The following is a 16,421-nucleotide window of genomic DNA, read 5'->3' as shown; positions in this document are numbered from 1 at the left end:
ATGTGGTAAGAAAATGTGTTCACCCAACTCCTGTTCCTGTCGCAGGAGGAGCCCCTCTAAGGTTGGGGGCTGCGCAAGAGGAACAGCCAAACAGCTGCAGAACTCATGGAGTGCGGCCCACTGGTGAGCAGGACCACGATGCCTGTGACCCAGCGAGGCAGGTCCTCAGGAAGGTGGTGGTTGATTTCTTGTACCCGTTTATGCCCTCAGCTTTCTGATATGATTTAATAAAAAAACTGTTAATGAGTAGATGAGGTGCACCCTGAGGATTTCAAGTAGAAATGACTATATATATATATATATATATATATATATATATATATATGTTTAGATTTGTGATTCTTTAAAAGTTTAGATTTGTAATTTTTTAAAGATTTTTTTTTATATAAGTATACCGTTTAAGATAAATAATTGAGCCTTTCCTTGTAACTGCAGATTGCAGCCTGCCAGTAAGAGAAACTGGTTGAGACAATCACTTTGCTTGTTCACATGTTAATCTATAACAAGTTGCTCAGGTACGAATGTGTGTGGGTTCTTGGAAATAATATGTTCTAATTTTTAAATTTTTTATTAATTATTTATTACAATTTATTCATTTTGTATCCTGGCTGTGGCCCCCTCCCTCCCTCTTTTTCCCCATGCCCCTCCCCTAGTCCAGTGATAGGGGTGGTCTTCCTCCCCTTCCATCTGAACCTAGCCCTCAGGTCTCATCAGAACTGGCTGCATTGTCTTCCTCTGTGTTCTGGCAAGGCTGCACCCACCCAGGGGGGGGGGGGCATCAGAGAGCCAGCCACCGAGTTCATGCCAGAGACAGTTCCTGCTCCCCTTACTAGGGAACCCACTTGGAGACTGAGATGCCATGGGCTACATCTGAGCAGGCATTTAATCCATAATATGTAAAACATTTGATCATGTGAGGGTATTGGGGAACTTATTTTTCTACATATACTCATTGTAATCATTCACTAGAAGAAACATAGAATATAATCACCTTGTCATTTTTATACTGCTTAGTTTTCCTGGGATATATAACCTGTTGGAGAAAAAAAAATTGGAGCTTTGCTCTATCCACCAAATGTGAGTGTGTATGTAATATATGTGAACTTTAAAGGAAATGCTTATTAAACAGAAGGGGGATATGAGACCTTCCAGAGGTAGATTAATTAATACTTATCAACTTTAAATTTTTTAAATGTCACTGAAACAGGTAGCACAGCTGCTGAAAACACTGAATTTTAGAAAGGACTGCTGAATTAAACCAGACCATATGTTTTAAAGGTGTGTTAACTTCAGAATGGAAGGCACGAAATATGTTTTGTTGGAGAGGTTATGCCTTTGTTTCAATAGGAAATAAAAAGCTGTGGACTCCTTCAAAATTAATAAAGATTAGGTTTAACCAGGTGAGACAACTTGAAAATCTTGGCTACCTACATGAAAGAAGAAACCAAGAACAACAACAAAACAGGTGACATAAATGCTGATCCCTCTACCTGGAAACAGCTCTGAGACTGGGTTAGACATGCATGCCTATACATAGCCAACAAATCTCATTGGCATGAATGGAAATTTTTATTACAGGTTGTTTATAAAGTCCAAATGGACTTACAAAGTGTGATGGCTTTTCTGCTCAAAGAGCAGAGAATCGTCTTTAGCTGATTTGTGCACACTGCACATTCCATACACGTGTTAATGCAGAGGTGTCCATTACCTTTAAAAGTTTAAATGTTTTTAGAGCAGAAGGACCAGACACCAATGAAGATGAGACAAGTAGCCTAGATGCTACTTCAGAAACTGCTTCAATAGCTGTTTCCTCAAAAATCTGCAACCAGAACAACTTCAAAATGGCTAGCTAAAATGGTCCAGCCTCACAGGTTGTTCCAGCCAGGACTTCCGTTAAGCCCTGCACCTTGCTATCACACAGAGACAGGACAGCAAATGATATAGCTAGCTCTCCCAGGACTTGGACAATATACCAATTTTCTTAGGGTCCCCAGACAAGAGGAAGCAATCTTTTAAGAACATGATGCCCCCATTTCCAAGAGGTGGGGTGGGTGGTTTTCATCATTTAGTGGGTGATGGATGGATGTTGTCATTTAAGAGGGGGTGTTACATGTTGTTAATGGTCTTTGTCAGGGAGCAAACAAAGTAAAGAAGATTAGATTCTTTTTCTTTCCTCTGTCCTTTCTCTCTTATCTGGTATTAGAAAAAGAGGAGGAGAGGGGAGGAAAAGAAAAAAAATAATATAGGGATGATAGGATAAAAGGGTAGATTATTGAATCTTCTTTTAAACTAAAAAGCAACTAATAGTCTCAAATATTTTACATTGGTATGGGTTTTTGTATATTGATACAAATTTAAGGTTTTTTTCTTTTGTTTTTACAACATACTGGATACATGTTTCAACTCTTATATAAGCTATTGTACTTAGTGACTCATTTTAAAATGTTAAGTTCTAGTCCTTGAAAGCTACTATTACACACTGTTTAGGATAATTAAAAAAATTAAAGTTAGTAGTCAGTCAAACTTGTGGTCATGCTAAGTACTAGTTTAGTTAATTACAAAAACAGGCTTTGATTAGCCTCCTGTAGACGGTTTCAAAGGTAAGCAGATAGTAGATAGCTGAAAACAAGCAATATTTATCTATTCAAATAAACTTTAGATAGATATGGTCTTCAAACACTTTAGAGATCTACAGAATATGGCATTTAAGATGTTTTAGTAACTAAAGGCTTTTCATGACAGTGAGACCCAACAGCGTCTGGAAGCACCCCCATACTGCTTCAAAGAAGATGATGGGCATCAAACCTCCATTCAGAGTTTGTTTCAAACGAAGCAAAGCTAGCTACCAGGCCAAAAACTGCCCTTGCCTCAACTGCTGACAGCATGCTGTCCAAACTGTGGACAAGGAGGACACAGAGGAAGTTGATTGACCAACTTTGCAGAATCAAGAGCAGGAGGGTTCTTCACTATTCCCAACCTCTCAGAAAGGTCTGTCAGGTGTTCAGTGCCTGTAGGCTGAAAATGGACGCTTCAGAGTTGCAGAGGAACCTTGGATGACTGGATGTCTATCAATCTCTCCTTTGTTTTAGTTTTGGAAGCTCCTTACTCTGCATGTCTTGCTTCCTCGGGTGCTATTTATCCTTCTCAGGTCTCTGTTGAAATTGAAGCCTAAATAGTTATAGTCTTACATATAGGCTTAAGTTTAGGATTTAAGAAAATGTTTTAAAGTCTATAAGATGTTCTTAGGTTGATAGAAAGTGAGTTAGGTACAGAACTTTGGACTTACCAAGATAGGATAGATAGTGGAAAACTTTCTCTAAGTTTGCTGAACACAAATGGACTGGAAATTGTGAGTATAATTTTTACCCGATAGATCTCATAATTGTCTTATTGAATATGGTTTATTGATGTTAGAGAAAGAGCCCTTTATTGGACTAAATGGAAGAGCTGTTGGGATAATCTTGAGCACTGTGTAAAGGTTGTCTTTGTATTATTCAAATGTTGATTTCTGACAGTACCTACAGGGCTGGGTACTCTCCAGACTTGGATATTGTTATTTTTTATGAAGCATTACCCGTTTCAGTGTTTTGTAAACATTCTTCTTCATCATCTTCCGATTGATTTAATAAAGAGCTAAATGGCCAACGGCTAAGCAGGAGAGGCTAGGTGAGATATCTGGGCAGAGATAGCAACTCTGGGAAAGAATCATGCAAGGGGGATTTGCCAACCATGGAAGAAGTCTGGACATGGAGGTAGCAAGCCATGTGGCAAATGTGGAATAGAATAGACAGGGTTAAATAAGTTTTATGAGCTAGTGGGAACAAGCCAGCCTAGTGCCTAAGCTTTCATAAACAAATACAAGTTTCTGTGTCATTCGGAAGCTGGTGGATCAAGACAGTCCAACAATAGTAGAGAGCATGGCAGCGGGCAGGCAAGCATGGCTTGGGAACAGGACCTGACAATTTTTATCTTGACCCACAAACACGAGAAAGAAAGAGATACCTGGGAACAATGTGGGCTTTTGAAACTTCAAAGCTTGCCCCCAGTAACACACCTTCTCCAATCAGGGCACTTCCTAATTCTTCCCAAACAGTTCCACCAACTAGAGACCAAGTATTGAAACATATGAACCTATAAGGGTTATTCTCATTGGGACCACCACATGAGGTAATAAATATTCATTTCACCTTTTGTACGTTTATTTAATTTTGTCTGGAAAACATTCTGCAGAACTAGACTCCATGATAAAAAATTGCATAACATCCATCCTATTACAAGCCATCGTCACATCACGTCACACCACTGACAGGAAGGAAGGGCATTGCAAAGCATGTTTGTATTGTAATGACCATATGCAAGCCTTGGAAGACAGAATTGGATTTTATAAAGGGCATTTGGTTATCAGCTCCTTCTTGTTGCAACCCAAACAGCAAGAGACAATGGGGCCTGTTAGGTATATAGCAGGGTCACCATATGGATGTCAGACACTAGAAAGAAGGGTCAAAGAGCAAGTGTTACTCTGCCTCATCAGGGCTGAGGAACTGTGGGGTTAGGTCAAGTTGACAGAATGACTATGACACACATATTTCTTACCTCATCAGCATAGATGAGACTCACATTAGGTATTTAAGAAATTGCCATTGAATAATTGAATGGCCAGTGCAATTTAGCGACTGAGTTGATGTTTTTATAGTTCCATAAGGAATCAGTTCAATAATCATGTCACCTCAAGATTCTGTTTCTGATCTTGGCCTGGTTGTGCAGGCTTGTAATCCTAGCACTAGGGTATTTGAGGCAAGAAAATCATAAATTCAAGACCCATATAGACTATAGAACAAGTTCAAGGCTAGACTGAGTAACTTAGTAAGATACTCTCTCAAATAATTTTTTAAAAATGAGGATTCAGGATGCAACTCAGCTTGTTTCCAGGCTCCTGGTTCAATCTCTAGTATCACAAACTATTTCCCCATCTTTAACATGTGTAGACGTTGTATCTCTAATGTCCTTCCCGCCTGTCTTAAATGTAGATGTGGAAGAAGATAGAGGAAGACATTTATATGGCTCATGCAGTTGAGATTTTTTTCCCTTGCCCATTGTGCCATTCCAGGCTGGGTGATCCTTGGCCATCCAGATTGCCCTTCACATTACAGATTAATTAGGAGCAGCCCTTCCCCCCACCCACTAGGTGCTGTACATGCCCATATTGTGATAGGCAAACACAGGGTGTCTTTCTTCACATCTCCCAGGAAACATTGTCCCCTGTTAAGAATGACTACTGTATCTCCAATCACCCATTGAATAACTGCGTATTTCAGCTCTAAAATACACTGGTCAAGCACTATATAGAGACTGCCTATGGTTACATCAGGTTTAAATGCACATAAAGCCAGGACTTAAAGAGAGAAAAAGAGCAATGAATATCGAAGGATATAGTCAACCCATAATTCTCCATGAAGTGATTGATAATACAGATCATAAAAGTTATTTCAGTCACACTATTTCCCTACGTAGATTGCCTTTCTAATTATGTTCCATCTGGGCTAAAAATAGTAAATCACAATCAATTTCCTGAGTACATGCTGACAAGGGAGATGGCATGGAGAGCAAGAATTTGAGTTGTTAAATTTTCATGGGCACTCATAAAATGGGTGCCTTAACCTTAGACACCAAACTGAATTTGTGAGCTCAAAAATAAAGGCCAGGACTGTAGCTCAGTGGTAGAGTGCTTTCCTAGCATGTACAAGGCCTCCAGGTTTGGTCCCAGGACTGCAGAAACACCAGTAAACCAAATCAACCAAACAAGCTTGAAAAAAAACAATAGGGCCACCTATACTTACAGATGAATTAAAGACTTGAGTCCCCGGAAAGTGTGTCTTGAAATGGACTTGATATTGTTGTTCTCTATGAATCTGTAAGAGGTAACAACATTTTTTTTTTTTTTTGGTCAGATAGTCATAGGAAACAAAGAGAACCTGTCCTTTAACAGCGAGGAGTGGGGAAGGGGACAGTTCTCATACTTACAAATATTCTAGGTGTGGAAGGCCAATAAAAGCATCATCACTGATCACATCAAAGGAGTTGGACGTGAATAGCCTGCTCGGAGAAAGCACATAATAAAAACAGTTAAACCGTCAGCTGCTGATCTTTGCTGCTTTGATTCTGAGAAACGGGCAGCAGCTGATACAGGTAAGTCTTCATTTTCTATAGGGTTGTTCATACAGAAAACCTTGGCAGCTTTTCACACTTCTGGTTGTCACCCCCTGGAATGCTCACTGATGGGGTACCTGCTGCCCCTCTCTTCAGGTGAGGCGTCACATGTCCTGGGAAGCGTTTGGAGACACAGGCAGAGGAACAAGGCAGCAGATGCAGCCAAATCAACATGTTTGCGGTCCTACAAAGAGGACACTAGTGATCATTTTCCCGTTGAAAACACGCTCTAGAAAACTTCTGAAATATTTTTTGACAGGCCAAAATAATGATCTTTAACCACTATTTAATAATTAACACCAGTTTAATACTAGGAATTGTAGGGAAAAAAGTACCTTCAGGCCGCATCACTGAGTGATAACGCAGAGCAGGTACAGTGGACAGTGGTCGTGAATCGCGAACATCAACTATTTGGCTGTTTAAATGACTTTTCAATAATTTGAAAACAGGACAGGCTAAACATGGAAGTGATGACGCTCAGGAGGCATCTGAGGCCATTTTATTACTTAATAACTAGAAGAAACACTTTTACTTGGACAAATTTATTGGCGTTTTCAAAATCCACAGGGATTTGGCTTCAAAATCACTGAGGAAAAAAGACGTCAACCAATTTATCACCACACCCTGTTGAACTCTGTGGAGAACTTGCCAGTTCTTTTGTCTGAAACCTTAAAAACAGGTGCTTTTCGGCTAAATACTAGGATCCTGTGCCAGACAATTTAATAGTAATATGATAATTCTGTTAGTAGATCTTGTATTTTTACTTTGGGAGGATAGTGGTTAAATATGATTGCTGGTAACCAGCCAAATGACCCCCTCTCCCGCCCTGAGCCCATTAATGCAGGAGATGAAGTACTTTGAAATGAGTAACTTATTTGATACGATAATCAAGGGAGGATTAGACGTGACCTGGTAGGTGAAGCTGAGGGATGAGAACACAGTTGTGAATTTTACCATCAGCTCTCTTTTTTTCCAGAGACTTGAGATCTTTTTTCCATTAAAAAAAAAAAAATTGGAGGCAGAGGACGAGCCAGCCAAGTGGAATGGAGTGACGGCTTCTGTCTCTTTCCAAAATGTTAATCCTGGAGTGATATTGAACTCACTTCTAAGTCCCCTTCCCTCTAACGTCATGGCTTTAAACTCAAAACACTTCACTGGGCCCTGAAAAGGCAAGAGCAACTAATCAAACACACATCACAGCCTGTACTTATTAAAACCAAGTCCAAGGTCCATGATTTGCACGGCTCTGTTAATTGTCTCTTCTCGTTTTATGGTTTTTGGAAAGCAACATTATGCTCAGCCTTACGCCTAGGTAAGCTGATACCCAAAGGCTCAAGCAGGCTCCAGGGGTTTCTTTCTCTCCTTAAGGGTGGCAACAGAGATGGAAAGAGTTCAGTGGTGACAGATACAGCGAGGTGCCTCCTAGGCTCAATAGTTTGCAAACTGCTCTGTGGTTCACCGGGGAATTCATCACCCCATACTCCAAGATATAGGGAGAAATAGCTTTCATCACTATCATCCCCTAAGTTAAATCAGCGGCAAGACAGGCTGGGAAATGGATGCCAGTGAGCATCCCTTGCCTTTGCATGTCAGATGCCACAGAGATGAAAGACGAGGATTTCTTCTAGAATCTTTTGTTGGCCTGTCTAGCACTTATCCCTAGAATTTGTGGTAGTAACCATTTCATTGTGAATATTGAACAAATATTTGCTGAACAAAGAAGCCTTCACTTTACATGACATGCTAGTCACTGCTAGATCATGATACTGAATGTAATCTTAGAGCAAAGGCTTGCTTTTATTTGTTTTTGCATCCCTAGTTCCTGGTTTTGAAAAAAAAAAAAAAGTTTGCTGAACTGAATTTCAAAGACTAAACTCCCTGGCTAAAACTATAACTAGAAGCAAAATATTCTAAGGAAAGAAGTCAGAACTCGATGCAGTGCATCCTACGTGGTTAACGGAGAAAGAACAAAAACGGAATCTTCATGGCTTTCTCTGGAGGGGTAGTTCTGAGAGTGAGCCCGGGGACTGTCTCAGTGGTTGGTTTCTGGACACAAGGAGTTCCCTTGTAAATAAACACCACTGAGAAGTAGCATGCCTGAGATGGTGTCCTAATCTTTATGTATAACTTCACTTCAATTAAAACTTTTCCTCATAGGGCTGGAGAGATGGTTCGGAGGTTACGAGCCACTGGCTGTTCTTCCAGAGGATCCCAGTTCAATTCCTGGCACCCACATGGCAGCTCACAACTGCCTGTAACTCCAGTTCCCAGAGATCCAACACCCTCACACAGACATACATGCACATAAAATAAATAATTTAAAAAGTATTTTTTTTCTTTTATGCTTTTATTCTCTGGCTGAGATAATGAAGTTCATAGCTTTTTCATTCTAAATTTGATAGCTGTTTCTATGAACATGGGATTATAAAATGATACATGTATTCAAAATATATTTGAGTGGCTTATTCATTTTAGTATTCAATATAAACTTGAAAGGACTCATGAGTAGATCACACACTATAGACCAAAATCAAATATTTAATTTTTGTGGTCTTAGTAACACGTTTTATTTATGATTTGTGATTACATCAGGTATATCAAGTATCCTACAGCCTCTAGTAAGGGAAATAGTTCCCATCCTAACGCGTGTTCATGCAGTCCTGGAGCAGAGCAGAAGGCTCTTTTGTTTTACATAACCTCTGGCCTTTTCTGTGGACTATAAGGGCAAGAAAGACTTCGTTTTCCCCTCAGTGTAGCCAGTTCCTACATTGGGTCCATGATCCAAGGCATGGCTCAGAACGGCAGTACCGGTAAGACAATAATACTCTTTCTTGGTTTGTGGAACTGACAACCAAAAGACAAAGCCTGCAGAGGAGCGAAGAAAGGAACACTCTTGGAACAAGTACATGCAAGGAACGCATCTGAATTGACCACAGATGGAGCCCTCACAAAGGGAAGAGTGTTGAAGGCTGCGTGGGGAGATGCCTGGATCCAAACAGCGCTTTTCAATCTCGGATGCACTTGGAATCACCCAAGGAGCCTAAAAATACAACTCATTCCCACTCTCAAGGATGCTGGCTAAATTCTACACTTGGAGTGTGGCCCAAGCTATTTTAAAGCTGCCGGTGTGGCTGCATGCAGTCGGGGTGCACAGGGAGACCTTCCAGGTTGTTGAGGTACGCCCTCTACCTGTGGTGACCAAGAATTCTCCGATCCCTCCCCAAAAAATACACATAATGAGAGTCGGCAGTAATATGAACCAGATGGGACAAACATCACAACAGCGGGGTCACGGAGGCGTTTGCGGGGACCAGCGAATTGTCTGAATAGCCTTGTTACCCCAAGCGGAGATCAGAGGTTTGCGCCAACACACTTGCCAGGAGATAGCCCAGTTTGTAAAGGTCAAGCAGGGTTTCCTTCTGCCTCGGTCCCATAAGACTCTGAAGTCTCTGCCACTTCCTTTCTTTCTGAGGAAGGAAGAAACTAGGCATTTTCCCACTAGTTTTCGTGGGCGTAGAGCAGGGATGTGCCTTGACCTCTCTAACTCCCCTCAAGGGATAAACATTTTTTAAATATGTCATGAAACAAGCTGTGGGAGGAGTGGGAAGATTTTTTTTTTTTTTTTAAACCAAGGGAATGTATATATTCTTACCAGGAGGAAAATTTAGAAAGGCTGCATAGATCAACTATCAATTCCAGGCAGGCACCGGCTCGTTTAAAAATGGTAGTTATTGGACAGGAGCATACCACAGAGGGTCTCTGAAGGACTCTACCCAGCAGGATTTAAGGCAGATGCTGAGACTCATAGCCAAACTTTGGGCAGAGTGCAGGGAATCTTATGAAAGAAGGGGGAGATAGAAAAACCTGGAGGAAACAGAAGCTCCACAAGGAGAACAACAGAACCAAAAGATCTGGGCACAGGAGTCTTTTCTGAGACTGATACTCCAACCAAGGACCATGCATGGAGATAACCTAGAACCCCTGCAAAGATGTAACCCATGGCAGCTCAGTGTCTCAGTAGGTACCCTAGTAATGGGAACAGGGGCTGTCTCTGACATGAACTCAGTGGCTGGCTCTTTGATCACCTCCCCCTGAGTGGGGAACAGCCCTACCAGGTCACAGAGGAAGACAATGCAGCCAGTCCTGATGAGACCTGGTAGGCTAGGGTCAGATGGAAGGGGAGGAGGAACTCCCTTATCAGTGAAATGGGGAAGGGAAATGGGAGGAGAACAGGGAGGAAGGGTAGGATTGGGAGAGAATGAGGAGAGGGGGCTACAGCTGGGATACAAAGTGAATAAATTGTAATAAATAAAAAAAATTGGAAAAAAAGATAGTTATTGATTTCGTAATACTCTACACTTCTTAGCCTCCTGCTGGAGCATCTCACGTGGGCTTTAGAACAACTTTGTGAGGGTGGTACATCCAGTATTGCAGTCTGTTTGACAGGAGGAAAGTGAGGTCCAGAACTACTCAAGGCTTTGCTGGAAATCATGAGGCCTAAGACCCCTTCATCCAACCCCACGCTGGGTGGCTCCTTAGCATGGGGCCTAGTTGACATAACAAAACAGCAGTATTGTGCTGAATAGCTACCACGTGGCTTAACTCATGCAGACTTACAAGATATGACTTAATGATCAGTGTTAAGTAATTTCAGAGTTACATCAAGGTGGTATCATATCAATTTGTAATTTTTTAGCCCTTTCTTTTTCTTTTTTTTTGGGGGGGGGCAGGCTTTTTCTGTGTAGTCTTGACTGCCTTGGATTTGCTTTGTAGGCCAAACTGGCCTCGAATTCACAGGGATCCGCCTGCCTCTGTCTCTCTGAGTGCTGGGATTACAGGCATGTGCCACCATGCCTAGCTTCATTTGTATTTTTTAAAAAATAGAATATTTTAAAATTTTGAATACAATTTGCATATGGTATAAATGTCCTATAGAAGTTTAAGGAAAATGTAGAAAAACTTATAAAGTAGAGAGCACTGTTATACTATCTGGATACATGCATACTGATATGCTTACATATAACATCACGTGATGTCTACATGTGTGTTTATCAAGTTGAGAAAAGTTGTGTATTGTTTTGTGTCCATTTTTATTTTTATTTTATTTTATTTTATTTTCTCTTTTCTGTTTCAGGAGTCTTGATTTGTATACTTCCCAATTCCTCATTTGATCATGGACATTTTCTCGTGACGAGTTTTTAATGATAATAGGATAATGGAATATTATTATGTCAAACTAAAATGAGAATTACAGTTTTTACTATGCACCATGACCACCTTTGTATACAAAGACCTTTCCTGCCTCTTTTTCTCTAGAAAAGGACTTATAGTAGATTTCCATTAGATTCAGGATGTTTTTAAGTGCCTAGCTTTTGTGCAATGTTTGCAAATCACATGTCCAACTCTGAGTACAGAAAGCCCTATTTCATCACCTCTTCACTAACATTTAATTTATCACTTTTTCCCTATGAAGTCATGACTTCTTTGATTCACTGGGGACTTAGCCCCATGTATGATGTGAAATAGGTCACTTCCTTGGTTCTTCCCTAAACATTATTCTGCTTTTTGTTAATAACTAATGGACCTCTAGCTTATGAGTGTTATTCTTTCCAAGTGGCTACCATTTTACTAGTTTGTTTTTCAAAAGTAAGATTTTTGACTTATTTATTATACCCACTGCTTCTTAATTGTAGTTTTGTTATTATTTATTTTATTATTATTTATTTTCATTATTACTTATTTAATTTTCTCCTGATATTTATTGAATTTAACACTCAATCATATTTATACTCTTTCTGTATAAACATAAAACATATAGAAATATTAAAAGTAGAATATTAAAACATTATACTTTTAAAAAAAATACAAATTGAAGCTGGGCATGGTGGCACATGCCTGTAATCCCAGCACTCAGAGAGGCAGAGGCAGGTGGTTTACAAATGTATAAAATATCAAGTAAATTTTGATTTGTAATAAGCTTTAAATTACATATTTTATTTAAGCATTAGTTGGAATAATATTTCTTTCTCTTTTCCTTCCTTCCTTTCTTCCTCTCAAGATAAGGTCTCACTATATAACCCTGGCTGGCCTAGAAATCGCAGAGATCCATTTGCCTCTGCCTCCTTACCATTGTGATTATAGTTACAATCACATATAATTATAATATAATGTGTGGGTATTTGCCACCATGCCCAGTTCAGTATACTATTTTTGAAGCTGCCTTTTAAAATTCATGAGTTTATTGTCAATAAATGCTGTGGCCAGAGGCTATGACTGGCTATATTATATCCTGACCCCACTCACGCTGCGTTCCCTTCTTTCACTTCCTGTATATGGTTTTTTTTATAGGGGTAAGGCACAGCTCTTCATCAACAAAACACCTTAGTGCCATGGCCATAAGTTTGTTGGACGTGTGGGGGTGTGGGTGTGGTCCTGGTTGGATGAAGGCTGAGATCAGCTGTCAAAAAGGGAAGTGTTGGTAGCAGGTTATTAGGGAATCTAGGTTAAAACAGAACCTGGGATCAGCAGCAGAGAACTGAATGAGGGGCAGAGGACCCAAGAAGAAAGGCCTGACTATACGAATTTAAGGCTAAGGCTGGCCTCGGTGCGGCTGACAAGCCGGAGACAAGGTCCATTCAGAGGGATGACAGGTCAGGCACATGGATCCCAAAAGTTGTTTTTTGCCCTGGTTTCATCCTCCAAAGGCTAAGGAAAAAACTCTATAGAAAGACCAGAAAGCTTAGGTCTTGATTGCCACTTGGCCATAAATCTTCTGTATGTCCTAATGCATGCCACTTTGCTATATGCTACCAAAAGAAGGGGCTGGAGAGATAGTTTCAGAGGTCGCTTTTAACTCTAAAGACACAGAATTGTGGCATTGTGGGCATGTAAGCTGGGAGAGAGGTCTGTCTGCAGATGGCAAAATATGGGGCGTGTAATGCCTGCTGAGAAAATCTTGTCCCAAATGAGGCTGCTCTCTTGGTCCTATGCCAGGACCCCTGGCCCTAATGACACTGACTCAGACCCTCTATACCACCTGAACATCTTGACTGCCATCAAAATTGTCACTAGCCCAGGAAAAGCCTGCCTCCATTCTTTCACCCAGAGCAGTTTCTCCTGGGAACTAACCCTTTCTTCTCACAATCCCTTCCCTATAGAGACCATTCTAGATGAAGACGAGATGGGCCAGCAGTGGCATCTGTTGTCACCTGGAGACTGTATCTATGGGATATAGAATACGGAATCAGGCTTCAGAGCTTGCAGTCTGCCGCTTATGACTGTATGTGAGCATATTAAGTAGGCGACTATGCTCACTCTCTGTTAAAATAGGAATTATAACAAAAAGAACCCCCCCGAGATGCCTCCAGAGTCTGTGAGAGAATGTAGATGAGCATGTCTCCAGTGCTTCTGTCAGAGATTATCTATCCAAAGAAAATACCAGAGATGGGCGAGACTGAGGTCCAGAGAAGTCATCCCTGCCCGCTAAGACTGATGAGTATGGTCCAGGCTACTAGACATCCATGGCATGTATCCAGGTTCTTATGTGTCTGGGCAAATGGGTACTATATATACACTAAGGAGAACAAACTGCACACATTACAGCTGCTGCCAGATGTGGCTGCACAGCTGGAGGAACTTGTCAATGTGTTTAGAGCATCACTTAACCAATCCAGACTTTCTGGTTGTCCGTAATGTTCATTATCCAAAAGAAGAGGGCTGGTTGAAGAATAATTAACAATAGGCTGATGATTCACATCAGCTAAGAGCGCATGTTCTGAGTGCATGTGCCACGTGAATAATTTACATCTGAATATTTTTAAATATGCTCTTAAGACAGAGAAGCACTAAAATGGGAAGCATTGCTGAAGAGCATATTATTTGACAGTTATTTTTGACTCTGATCCTTGAAAAATATTTTCAATGTAATTCAGCTGATCCTTAAGTAGTCTACCACTTTTTCAAAAAAGGTTGGGTACAAAGAAACTTAATTTGGTTCTACAAAGCTGGGGGGGTGGTGAGGTGCTCTAGGGACTTGAAATCTAATTTCGTTTTTGACAGATGAGGAAACTGAGGCCGGCAGATGTTAAGCAATGTGACTGTCTCTTTTCTTTTTTTCTTTTCTTTTCTTTTCTTTTCCCTTCCTTCCTTCCTTCCTTCCTTCCTTCCTTCCTTCCTTCCTTCCTTCCTTCCTTCCTTCCTTCCTTCCTTCCTTTTCTTTCTTTGTCATTGGTGGGACAGAATTAGAATATAGATTTCAGATCTTTAAGAGTTCCCTGGGCATGGGGCTGCCCCTTTATTGTATTCTGTCACCTCAAGATTATCAAAACGCTTTCTTTCTAGAAACAAACACAACTAGCTCACAGCTCCCTCTCTCCGTGTTTATATGAAGTCATCTTCTATCTCCCTGGAAACCAAGGGGTGATTTCAATTTTATCTTAGGCCTGATCTGTAGCAGGCCTCATCTTCAGCAGCTTGACATCTCTTTAATCCTCAGAGGCATGCTGCAATGTGGGTTTTATAGTCTCCACTTAAAACATAAAGAAAACTACAGTGAGAGGGGGGTACAATGACATGAAAGTTGTAAGTGGTGTAGGTGGAATTCTGGGTGCCAGCCTGATTGTCCCACTGGGACTGGTTGATATCCACGAGCACAGCCAGCTTCTTCTACCTTGGTCCCACCAGTTCTGCCCAGGTGACCAGTATTTTCCAGGTGGTATCCCCTTGCACTCTGACCTCTTCCAGGGACTGAGAGGGTCACATGCAGAAAATGGCAGCTAAGTTTAGGAAGAGTGGGTTGGAGAAATTAATCAGGCTTTTCAGATCTGCAATTCCTTTCTTCCCTTAAATAGAGACTCTTCAAAGGGGAATTAAACATGCAGAACCCGTCTAATTGGTTGCAGGACCCGTCAGTCAGAGAGATCTACACAGAGTATTTCATGGAATGTTTCCAGGGCAGCACCTGTTCAGCCACAGAGTAAACAATAGTGAGAAAAGTGAGAGCATATTCACAGTCTGGAGCCTGTGGCAAGGTGTTATTTACTTCCTGGGAGAGGGGCATTGACTTGGAGGTCCCTAAGGAAAAAGCAGACATATGCAAAGCTGCTTGACCGGGTGGATAGCCTGGTGGTGAGGCACGACTCTAACAAAACCATTTTGAGTCATCCCTTTATGGAGCAGATGGCTTCATTTCTCCTTCAGAATAGTAGATATGTCCTGTCCATGTGTTGCCACCAGGTCTCTTCAGAGCCATGGTTCTCAATGTGTGGGTCACGGCCCGCTGAGAGGTCAAATGACCTTTTCATGGGGGTTGCCTAAGACCATCAGAAAAAAAACCAGACATTTACACTATGATTCATAACAGTAGCAACATTACAGTTCTGAAGTAGCAATGAAAATGATTTTATGGTTGTGGGAGCACCACAACATGAGGAACTGTATTAAAGGGCTGCAGCATTAGGAAGGTTGAGGACCGCTGCTTTAGAACAAAGTAAGGTATAATTAAGGAAGCTAATAACCGAGACTTGTGTGTGGATGTTGCCAAAAGATGTTCCACAGAACCTGTATTCTCGGGGAGTTGAGAAGACTAGATGAACTTTAATTGCAAAGTCTTTTCTATGCCAAGGTGTGTTGAGAGCAGGCAAGCAGTAATGCAGCGTGCAGTTGCCCTCATTTGACCAACTCTGTTCTTGCAGAATAACCGTTCCCCTGGACACAGGCTTAGAGAACACTGCTCTATGACGTAACCGAAGGAAAGAAGGCCCCTTTCTTTTACTATATTATTTCTTTTTCTGACAACTTGTCCGTCTCTTTTTTCAAACAAGGAAGCCAGAGCTTACACATACAAATGAGGGCTGAAACCTAGGGAAACTAGGAGGTCTTTGCCAGCGATGCCGCCACTTTTTCAGAGAGCAATTGAAACTCCTTTTCAGCCATTGTCCCCAGGAATCAGGGCACATTTCCCCTGAATAACTTTGTTAATGGCAAAGGTTGACCCTTTGAGAGAGGATTGGATTTGGGGAACAAAACTATGCAAAGTCAAACTCGCCCAAGATTATTCATGTCAGAAGAAAGTAAACAGAAGTGGTTAACAGTAAGAGCGAAGTTAACTTTCCTCTGTACTTAGTACTTAGTTCTTCCTCTGGAAGAAATTATGTGCACAGTGGAAGGTCATGATGATGAGATAAAAACTGTGAGCAGTATCTGGCAATATAAAA

General features: G+C 41.0%; 1 protein-coding gene across 2 annotated transcripts in view; it reads right to left on the bottom strand.

The window, feature by feature from the left end:
* Lgi1 (leucine rich glioma inactivated 1) overlaps window positions 1-16,421 on the bottom strand; it is a 46,573-nt gene that overhangs the window by 21,706 nt on the left and 8,446 nt on the right. For both annotated transcript variants that reach the window (XM_021653103.2, XM_060388947.1), the window contains 2 exons: window positions 6,022-6,093; window positions 5,838-5,909 (listed from right to left, as the gene is read on the bottom strand). In XM_021653103.2, the coding sequence (XP_021508778.1) occupies window positions 5,838-5,909; window positions 6,022-6,093 (144 nt within the window). The remainder of the gene's footprint in view (window positions 1-5,837; window positions 5,910-6,021; window positions 6,094-16,421) is intronic.

Source organism: Meriones unguiculatus, chromosome 1 (assembly GCF_030254825.1).
Source record: "Meriones unguiculatus strain TT.TT164.6M chromosome 1, Bangor_MerUng_6.1, whole genome shotgun sequence".
In the NCBI taxonomy this organism is placed as follows: Eukaryota; Metazoa; Chordata; class Mammalia; order Rodentia; family Muridae; genus Meriones; species Meriones unguiculatus.
The sequence above is the reverse complement of the archived record's forward strand: the minus strand, read 5'-3'. Positions and strand labels throughout refer to the sequence as shown.